At 39.9% G+C, this 11,220-nt stretch overlaps 1 protein-coding gene across 1 annotated transcript in view; it reads left to right on the top strand.

The window, feature by feature from the left end:
• The first annotated feature begins 1,924 nt into the window (after window positions 1-1,924).
• Window positions 1,925-11,220, top strand: part of tmem208 (transmembrane protein 208) — a 381,758-nt gene continuing 372,462 nt past the window's right edge. Inside the window, exons 1-6 of the mRNA XM_079555135.1 lie at window positions 1,925-2,109; window positions 4,242-4,337; window positions 4,411-4,470; window positions 4,723-4,859; window positions 5,809-5,893; window positions 7,104-7,409. Of these exons, the coding sequence (XP_079411261.1) occupies window positions 2,104-2,109; window positions 4,242-4,337; window positions 4,411-4,470; window positions 4,723-4,859; window positions 5,809-5,893; window positions 7,104-7,241 (522 nt within the window). The 5' untranslated portion in view covers window positions 1,925-2,103 and the 3' untranslated portion in view covers window positions 7,242-7,409. The remainder of the gene's footprint in view (window positions 2,110-4,241; window positions 4,338-4,410; window positions 4,471-4,722; window positions 4,860-5,808; window positions 5,894-7,103; window positions 7,410-11,220) is intronic.

Here is an 11,220-nt window from a genome sequence, read left to right as displayed (position 1 = left end):
TAGTTAGCCCTACCTAATTATATCTGTCTGTCTGTCTGTCTGTCTGTCTGTCTGTCTGTCTATCTGTCTGTCTGTCTGTCTGTCTGTCTGTCTATCTGTCTGTCTGTCTGTCTGTCTGTCTGTCTGTCTGTCTGTCTGTCTGTCTATCTATCTATAGACTGTAATAATAATATCACACGTTTTTTAAAGTGTGTACACATGAAAAGGTAACAAAAAAGTGTCAAAAAGCAACAAAGAGACAAAAAAGTGACAAAAAAGCGATGAAAAATGTGTTGAAAAGGCAACAAAAAAGTGACAGAAGAGATATGATTAAAAAACAGTAAAAAAAAAAGAAAAAAAAAAGTGACAATGCAAGGAAAAAGATCCGTTTGATGTAACTTTCAAACTGTGAGCTCCAGTCGAGAAGCTTTTAGATTTGTTTAAAGCTGAACTGGAGAAAATGTGCTTGTTTAAGTCGGGGGTTAAGAGGTTAAAGGGACACTGCGTAACTTTTGGACTATGGTGTTGACATCACTACAAAACATGTTCCTAATGACCAGCTCTACACAGAAAAGTCCATTACTGCAGTGGGTAATGAAAGGATGGATCTGGATGAGGACCTAACCTGTTCAAATTTTATATTCTGCTGACTTTAGTCGACATCACCATGGAGACGAGCTGGAGACGTACCCATTCCCAGTAAAGTTACAGTCATGTCTGAGCCGCTCACAGCAAAAACCCATGTTTGTTTGTACATTTATGAGGTATTTTTCAATGATGTAAATATCTGTCATGAAATAAATGCTTGTATTTCTATTTTATTTATTGGGCAAAATTCTACACGGTGTGGCTTTAACTATTATCATTAAATCTAAATATTATCATTACAGGGCTGGGGAAAGCTGCAGACCCGGAGCCCAGACAGAAATACCGTGAAGCTGCGCCCTCTCCTGGTAAAGACGGATATACGACGGTGTTCGGTTTTGGGAAGATTGATTTGATCAACTCAACGAACGTGATCTTTAACCGAGTTATTTCATTTTTTGATTTCTTATGAACCAATTTTGAAATCGTAGCTGCTTCTGTTGTTTGAAAAAGCTAACATGACACACTCATTTTCTGCTTGAAATAGCGTTTATGCTAGTTTTAAATGAGTAAAAACAATAGCTAAATAATCCCAATCACATGCTACCCAAAAAATGCGATTGCAGGCTGTAAAGTAAATACATAATTTATTCATAATGATGCATTAAGGGTATCTTTTACTTTCTGTGGCAAATTATTGCATAAATTTTATCCTGGATAAATAAAGGAAAATGAAAAAAAGAAAAAAAAAGTTGTCATTATTAATGGGACATAGTTGCATGTATATGTCATTCCAGACTAGTTTTGACAGTAGCATTATTATTATCATTATTAGCCCAGAATTACAACATTTGATTTTTACACATTAATGACATCAGTGCTGATCTTTTGTTTTGCTGTTGAATTTAGGAAACAGGGAAGACTCTGACGGTACAAATGTTACTTTTTACTATGTTATAGCATCTGCAAGCTAACATTATTAACCCTATGATGTCTCTCCTTTCTTTACTGCTTACAGCAATGGCCTGTTGACACAAAAAATGTGATTTTGTTCCAAAATATTGTCTCTGTCCCTTGTTGAACAAATGAAGGCACTGTCCAACAAAATACAATGAAAGGAGTAAAACATACTGTTTTAATTTCATAAAATAACCAAAACAATAGTACATGTAGCCTAAAGTAAGTTACATGTCAACACATTCTAAATTACACAAAATAATCCCAACGATACAACTGTAAAACATGAGCTAAATACATAAATACCGTCGTATATCCCTCTTTGCCAGCAGAGGGCGCACTATCACGGTGGATTCTGTCTACGTCATCATCCGCGGCCTAAACGCGGGGAGCTGATGACGACAGTCCCGCGCGACGGATATACTCTCCATTCTGCCGCAAATGCTGATGTGTTCTTAAAACAAGGCTGAAGAGCTGTGAGAGCGGTCGTCTGAACGCATGGACTCCTCCTCAGGGTTATAAAGCTGGACAAGGCCTCTGCCGGGAGCTCCATGGTGAAGAAGCCGCGGTGTGAGAGCGGGAATGGCGGTGAGCTTTGCACACTTCACCGGTGACAGACAGACAGCAGAGCACCAACTCACCAACTGTCTCTACTGTGCGAGACTTCATGGACATATGACCGAGGGAAACTGTTGTTCTCATTGTTTGTGTGGGAGCGCGTATTCATATAGTTAAACTTTATTTGTAGTTTATTACTGGAAACCCCGTTAGCTTCCACCTGGTCACTCGTCTTCCCGGGGTGCCATTTAACCTCTTAACCCCCACCCGAACCGAGCACATTTTCTCCAGTTCGGCTCTATTATAACGTTATAAATGTGTAAACTATTACTGGAATGATTCTCTTCCTCCTGAGAGCGGAGGTCTGAAGCAGCTGGACCTCTTATCTCTCCTACGCAGTCGACATTTCCCTTCAAGGCCAAGGGAGCTAAACCAGATGGGGACTGAGCTCCCTGGGTCATATTTTGCACACACATACCCCTCCCTAACTTTTAACACTTTTAACCACAACAAAAGTGCAGAAAATGTCACTAAAAATGGCCACAAAATAGAAAAGTGCTAATTGTGTGGCGAAAACGCAAAGTTAAAAAAAAGGCTGTGACAAGTTCGACGCAAGAAAAAAGATTTGTTCAGATCCGTTTTGTAGCTTTCAAACGAGGCATTACACTGGTCTATAGGCTGTAAGCTTTTAGATTTGGGTAAAGCTGAATAGGAGAAAATGCACTTGGTTAAGGCGAGGGTTAAGAGGTTAAAGCATTGCAATACACAAACAATGGCATTACAGTTTTTCTCCATTGGTTTGGCTCATTTCTTGAAACAGAAATGACATTCTCAAAACAACATGGACAAATCTCTTGGCAAATGTTCACAACAGAACTGAATTTCTCGTTAATTTCATCAAATTGCAAATGTCTAAGTCCATGTCTCAATGTCTCAGTACATCTTTGCAAATGATCAAGTACATGTAGCCGACAATTAGCACAATTTCCAAGTGAATAGATGTGCAAATCCTATGTTGTTGTTGTTTAACATTTAGACTTGCGGTGCTGACACAATACCAAAGGGACAAAGCATTTTGGGGGCACTGACTGTTTAAATGAGAAGGAAATGTAGTTTTGAAGCATGAGTGAACTGTTTTGGGAGAGGTCTGAGCTTTTGCAGGTGAACCATGGTGTTGTGCTGAACTGTAAGACTGTTTTGCCAAATGATCTTAGAGTTTTAAGAATGTCATTTCTGTTTCAAGAAATGAGCCAGAAAAACTGTAATGTAACATAAACAATATATTCCATGTACAGATCATTTAAATTGGACTGATTTCCTCTCATTCTATTGTACAAAAATGTGACAACTCGAGGGATTGTACTGTTATGATCATTTTTAGTTTTCCACATTCAACAGCAGAATCACATCTCCATTTGAGTAGTTTAAGATTACAAATACACTCAGAGGAGCACCACACAGACACAGCCAATGTTCTGGCTCAAGGTGAGTAGAGGTCACACAATGATGATGTCTGATTGGACAGAGTGGCTCAATGGCTCAAAATCTAATCATTTTAGCACAAAACAAAGAACAAAGGTACAGCCATATAGGATGCAGTCTTTATCAAACAGTCCCAGCAGCAGGTTTAGAGTGAATCGTGAGTATTTGAACAGCGAAATAGTGTTGGGGTGTTACTCCTGAGCCCTGGGAGGTTGAGGTACACTGAAGTGGTACATTTTTGTACATTTCTGACATTGGATTTTATGTATTAGACACTAATTAACAACGCAAGCGATCACAAAAAACAGGAGTTTTTTTTTTACAACTAACCATTGAATGGATTTGCGTTTTTTTTTATCAGCAGCAAATGTGCATCCTCTCCCCGAACGATTCAAGCCGGTTCCAGATTGATGTCATTGCTGTAACATCAATCTGGCTCTTGCCAATATCCAAATCTCCAAACTAACATCATTAAACCAGATTTGAAATGTTTTGCGCCTTAAATTATTATAAATGCTAATTACATTTTACAGAAGGGGGTACCAAGCCTGTAGTTTGACCTCTCCAAACATGCAGTCTGTATTTCAGTCATTATTGATCACATTCACAAAACTGAAGTTTGAGATCAATCCTGTACAGATTTGCAGGAACATTAAGTGTCTTCTCTTTTTCTTCTCCAGCCCAAAGGTAAAGTCGGCACGAAGGGAAAGAAGCAGATTTATGAGGAGAACTCTGGCACTTTGCAGTTCTACACACGGGTCATCCTCGGAGCCAACGTAAGGGCAGCTCCATCACCGTGACCGTGGTCAAAGTAAACACGGCTAACACCAGGCTCTGCTCTTCCCACAGGCCATCTATGCAGTTGGAAACCTTCTCATTTTCTACAGTTCATCTACATTTTGGACATGGGTGAGTGAGTCTGTCATGAACAGTTGGAATATATTTTTGTTTGATTCGTTTGATTTCCATATTATATTATATTATATTATAAAGAAGTTTGATACTGAAAAATAGTGTTGTTTTACTACTAAGAGCAAATTGAGGCATATTTTGAACAGAAATGAAAGTTGCCAAATGAATCCAGATATTAAAGTGCAGGACCGGTGAGCAGTATCTCCGGTCTAAATGGAAGGATGTGAACATCTTTGTTGTGCTTTCCAGCTGCTGCTGACGTTTGCCTTAGCCGTGTACGTGGGCAGTTACCGCTCCATGTCGTCGATGGCCAAACCAGCATTCGCTGAAGATGGAAGTCTAATAGACGGAGGCATCGACCTGAACATGGAGCAGGGAATGGCTGAGTGAGTCCACGCGAGCGCTTTGCAAACTCCATGTAACAGTAACAGTTCTACCCGAACACCTGATTTTGCTGGGCATTGTTCTGAAAGTTAAAATGATTCATTCCTCAAAGGGACTAGAGGCAAGTTGGCCATTTTACACTCACTACTGCCACCTAAGATCTTACCTGTAACTGCACCTTCTATATTAAGCTCGTGTATGACGACTCTTGGACCTGAAGTAACACCTTTCTGTGTGACAGTGCAGGATTTTAGAGGCAGTTGTGGTGAACAGGTCTGAGCTCATTCTACACATTAGGACGCGGCTGGAACATGCAGGGGGAGGAAAATACTTAGTTTTAATATTTTAGTCCCTTTAAAACGTCATCTATTTATCACTGCATAACATCAGCCGGTGTAGTGTCTTGAGACAGATGAAAATACAATATTACCAGAGCTTGACATGAACTTTTAGGGTCACGGTGACGAGTGGTTTTCATAAAATGCCACCAACCGTGTGTTCATCCTCTCCTTTTGTCCTGATAAGCCTGTTTGATTTGAAATGTAATAAACGAGGACCGCCATGTAAAATAGCTGTTTTGGATATTTATTTTGTTGACGGTTCTCACTTGCTTAAAAAATATTCAAATATAATCATAAGATCGCTAACTGAATCGAAATGTCTGTCTAATTAAAAAAAAGAAATTGCAATTTAGTTTTTGTGCTAAAACAGCGCACAAGAGAATGTAAGAACACACGACGGCACGACAGATTCTGACAGCAGCTCAGCAGACCACAGACCACAGACAGAGGACGGAACCAGGAAATCAACACCGCATTTATGTGGCGACTTAGAGAGACGACAAGTGTCAATGCCAAACCCTGGTTATGAATGAAATGACAGTATTAGAACATGCACCTTGAAGCTCCAAAGGTCACTTCAGTGATAACAGTATAGTCTTTGGTCTTGCAGGCACCTGAAGGACGTGATTCTACTCACAGCCATCGTACAAGTGCTGAGCATCATCTCATCATACTTCTGGTACCTGTGGCTTCTGGTAAGGGCGCGTCTTCTTTTGTTGTGTATTATAGTGGCGGGACTCGATTAAAATGTTTTAATCGAGTTAATTACAGGTCTGTAATTAGTTAGTTCGTAGAAAACCAAAAAAACATTTTCTGCACCTAAATTATTCAATAATTAGATAGAAACATGAGTTCAACTAGAACTGTATTTATTATTGTTAATCTCTATAGTTATTCAAGAAACAGAGGCAAAGTGCATTTATAGCTATTTAGCTTCCAAGTGTTTTAGGAACTCTGATCACTCATGTAACTTGTAGAGTTCATTAAACAGTAATAATAATGCCACATTTATATTAAAGTAAAAAATAAATAAAGCAAAAGGGCCATAAAACAGCACATTTTAAGTGTTTAACAGTTGCTGTAAACAGAAATCAAAGTGTCATTTATCCTGACCAGGGTTAGGGTTATTGTGGCTCAGAGTGGGCTGGCTGGAGCTTTTGTTTGAGGCTAATGCTAACATTAGCATGGAGGGCGTCTCTGTGTTTGAGGCTAACGCTAACATTAGCATGGAGGGCGTCTCTGTGTCTGAATGTCCACCCTAGTCCCTAACCCTTCATTCACTACATAGGCCAGCACTATATAGTCGACTATATAGTCCACTGATTCTGTTGGCGATTCGGACAGAAGCCCAGTGTTTGAGGCTAACGCTAACATTAGCATGGAGGACGTCTCTGTGTTGAGGCTAATGCTAACATTAGCATGGAGGGCGTCTCTGTGTTTGTCCATGTTCTACATTGAGATGGTGTTTTAGACTTGAGTAATTATGGTGGAAGGAGAACTCTTTAACACAACCTGCACACAGCAGTACAGCTGTCTATCGTCACATCAGGACATTTTTAAAACTAAACTGAGTCCCCAACGGGCCGAGTGAAGCGTCTTGTCCATTGCTGTTGTGGGCGGATCAGATATTTGGGCATACCAGAAACACGCAAATAGAAAGGTTCCACATTAATGCGCTATAATCTTTGTAATTAATGAATCGAAATGAACGCGTTAAATTCCTACCCCTAACATATATGTATGTGTATATGCTTTTTTGGAATGGACCCAGGAAGACTCGCTGACTACATATAGCTCTCACTCAGCAAATGGGATCCAATAATGGATAAACAAATTCCTGGTTCTCCTGGTGTCTGGGAGAGATACTACAAATGTCTGAACGTACCTGTGTTTGTGTGTCCCTAGGCCCCGGCCCGCGCTCTCCACCTGCTCTGGGTGAACATCCTGGGGCCGTGGTTCACTGCAGAGAACCCCTCGGCTCCAGAGGAGGTGAACGAGAAGAAGCAGAGAAGGCAGGAGCGCAGGCAGATGAAGAGATTCTGAACCTTTTTTATGCAACTCTCATCCACAGACCAATAGGAAATCATCCAATTATTCAGATCAGCGCCGTCCAAACCTTACTCTGTGCATGCTTACAGGGCCCGACTGATGCGTGGGCACCCAGCTTAACTTTCCAGCCAAAGTATTTATTCTTAGAAAAGGATGCATCTGGTTGTTAGTGTGCTTGTGATGGTGCATTGACAGACTGAACTGCTTCTGCACGTATTCCCTATGGTTTTCTTGTAAACTGTGACTCACATTGAGTCCAGTTTTAGGACCACGACGTCATGAGGTTCATAAAAATAATAACTTTGTACATAAACAAATACTAGTAAACAGCGCATTTACGTTCTTTTCCCGTAGTGTTTACATTAGCCAAGTTAGCCTAAGTTTGTAGCTGATTTTATTCCCGAAATTCACTGGATTCTTTTCTCTGGCTGGTGCCTGACTTCCTGTTTGGCTAATGTGAGTGTCAACATTGATTTGAATGAGCAAAAAAGAGAAAAATCCGAGGCACTCCGATACCTGGTTAAAAGTGCTTTTTTAGGTGCACATGCCATTGATTTGATTGACTTTGGATTCCATGTGAGCCAGAGGTACGTCTCTTATGGTTCATGGCTCATTTTAAGGCACTGACTAAGCTCTTTCCAAAGCAAAAACGTGAAGTCTCTATCCCATTCGCTTCTGGAGATAAAGGCTTTTTTCAGCTTTAGATCAGCCGATAGCTGATATTGTAAAATACCCAAATATTCGCCTGATATATGGGCCTGCCAGTAAATATGCGACTAAGGTGGAGTTCAGAGGATATTTCAACACAATTAAAGGAAATCACATGAGTTTATTGTTTGTTCTTTACTGTTATTTAATTGTTTGCAAAGTTATTTGATAAATGTGGTTGGAGATCCCGGACTTGGAGCAGTTGGACATTCTAAAACCTTTCTGTACAGTATTGAAGTGAAACATTTATTTCTATGATTGAAACGTTGCTATAGGGGTGAATGTTTGACAATGGGCTGTACGGGAAGGGGGAAAAAAGATGAATAAACCGGATCAGCCGTCTGTAGTCCACATCTCCATATCAGTCGGGCCCTGATGCTTCTGCTTCTGCTCGTGGAAGGTCATTTGTTTCATGCTTGCGGGTTTTGCTGTTGTATGATAACAGTGCCAAAAGTTTTTATTTTCAAATTGAGTCAACTCTGTGGAGGGAATCCTAAAATGACCCTGTGGGTGGCCAGAGCTTCTGAAAAAATACGGGTGGCATTTTAATGGTATTTAACAATCTCAGATGTCTTATCTTGATTACCCAGCTCTATTTCAAATATATCGTCTGCAAAATGATATTGAAGCAGCGGTTTGGAACATATGCAAATTTACAATATCGAGTTTATCTCCAATGTTAAGAAATGTAGCGACAAACGGATGTAAATTTCGATGTTTGCAAAAGTATCGCTTCATCATTGAGAGTCCCCACAAGTATTGAGATATCCTTTTTTTGTCTATCGCCCAGTCCTACTTTAAAATGAATATATCATCGGCCTCCCAGGCATCCACTGGTCAAACTGGGGCATCGAGCAAAATATTCTAGTCTGTAGATTCAACAATAAATATGTGGACACACCAACAGTCCAGTGCAGACGACTGGTGCTTGAAACACTTTCCTTTGTCACAAGAGGGAAATCATCCTTTATAATAACTACACCTTATTAAGGCTTTGTAAATGATGAGTTAATACTTGATTCATCTTAAGTGTGACTAACACTTATTAACTACTTAACAATGAATAAGTGAAGTATGTGTAGAACAATTCATTTGATGTTAGGCATTAACTGTAAAGTATTAGTCACACTTGTTCATGAGGATTTCAGTGTTAATTCATCAATAAGAATGAATAAGGTGTAGTTAGTAAGTGTGACTATCCTTTTTTCAATCTTCAAATGTTTATGGAGGAGGAGCAGAAGTTTGTAACGGACACAGTTCATTCAGGAGGATAACAGATCTGGAGGACAGAGGTTTATAATATTATCAATGAATTATGAAAGATTTCTCAATAAAACTGTCCTTTTAACCAGGCATCAATGACTTCTTTTTATTGAGGTGTAGATGCTCAGATGTTGCCAACCATATGCATTAGACTTGTATTACATGATCACAGGGCAATGAGTCTGCCTGGACCCGGCCCTGGACTGGAGATCAACAACACTGACAACACTGGGAGTACAGGCTTTAGTGCTTCTATTTATTAGTCGGGAACTTCTTTCTGCGCTTTAGCCTTGACACCTTGGGAAACTGTTTCCCAACCAGGGGACCTCTGCATTTATTTATACGGACATTACATTTCTACTTTCAGCTCCAGTTACTCCTCATGAGCCTTTCTACACATTACAAAATCCTTCTTAATAAACACTGACGTCTCCTGCAGAAGTATCTTATACATCAAGTGTTTAATACGCACTAAGTATCATCGATGCCATCATTTTCCCATAAATTTAGATTTAATGCCAGTTTGAAACCAATTGAATGCTTTGTAATGCTTTTGTTGATTTTGGCAGAAATAATTTCATGACTTTTCATTCCCAGCAGAAAGCCTGTGACATAAGGAGCACTTCAAGTAGAAAAGAAACATCCAAACGATTACGACACACAATATGACTTCAGGTACAGTATGTGGAGTCTGCACTGTGTCGAGAAATATCCTGAGGTTTGATGATGTAAAGGGCTATTGGTCATTCCTATTACATGAGAACATTGTATTGTGAAAAAAGTTATGTTTAATCTTTGCAAAAAAAACATAGGGGAGATGAGGGCCATTTGTCACGCTGGATACACGTTCACATTGCTTTTATAGCCACACTAGAGGGCGCTGTGTACTGGTACTTTTATACTGCATGTGTATTGGTATTTCTCATTTAGACATCATGAGATTGTTTTTCTGTCTTTTTCCAAACTTTAATATCTGGGTTTGGTCATGTTTAGTTATTTTTGTAGCGAGAGCTTTCCTTTTGTCATAAACTCAGGGGTTCCCAAACTTTTCAATCCAAATTCACTGTCAGAAATGTCAAAAAAAAAAAAAGGTTTCAAAATCCTCTTGCAACCCCCACTTCTGTGTCCCACGACCCCCCCAGGAGGTCCCGACCCCAACTTTGGGAACCACTGCCATTTACAATAGACACCTGCTAAAGCCATTTGCTAGCTTACATTGTTCGTAAAGTGGGGGGTTGGTTGTCGCGCTGACTGAGGCGTTGACTCACAGATTGAGGGGTTAGTTGTCACACCAACTGAGGGGTTGGTTCATCATGAATGCTAATGACACATCTGGCATTCCATTTCAACTGTTTTAATACTTATTTTGTTGGTTCCAAAGGTTTATCATATTCCATGTTAGCACCAAAAACTCTAAAAAAAAACAATAGTGACAACCAACCCCACATGGGACACATTATCACAGCTGATGTTCTAGTGTTTGATGGTTAATAACTATTTCTCTGAATATGACAGAAAAAGGAAGTAAGGTTCACTTTAAGTCAAGTGTTGAAGCTTTTATTTAATGCAGGTCTGACTCTTGTGGGACTTTTTGTCGATGAGCAGTGAACTCTGGAATAAAAAGTGTGACAAATAGCCCCAGACTCCCCTTGTCAAGCTCACTTTGGTTTTTATGTTTTTTTGTTTTTTTTTAAACTGAGCGGATATTGGGGACATTTCTTGACAGATGGATTCTCTGAGAAGCCGCCTCATTTTATTATTTTATCATTCAAGAGCTTTTGTGATGAGGACAGTTACACACACGCCTTTCCACAACTGATCAGAAATGTCATCATTTGATTCTCCAACACAATTAAAGATAATGACCCGAGTTTCCTCTTTCTTCTGTTCTGTATTCTCCCCTGACTGTTTGAAGCTCCTGTCTCCCGTCTGTCTGGCGGGACGCTCTGCTGGTCGTGTCATTATCAGAGGACGATAAACGGCTTCAGTAGCGGATTGTCAG

This window comes from Gobius niger (genome assembly GCF_951799975.1).
Source record: "Gobius niger genome assembly, chromosome: 4".
Classification (NCBI taxonomy): domain Eukaryota; kingdom Metazoa; phylum Chordata; class Actinopteri; order Gobiiformes; family Gobiidae; genus Gobius; species Gobius niger.
The sequence above is the reverse complement of the archived record's forward strand: the minus strand, read 5'-3'. Positions and strand labels throughout refer to the sequence as shown.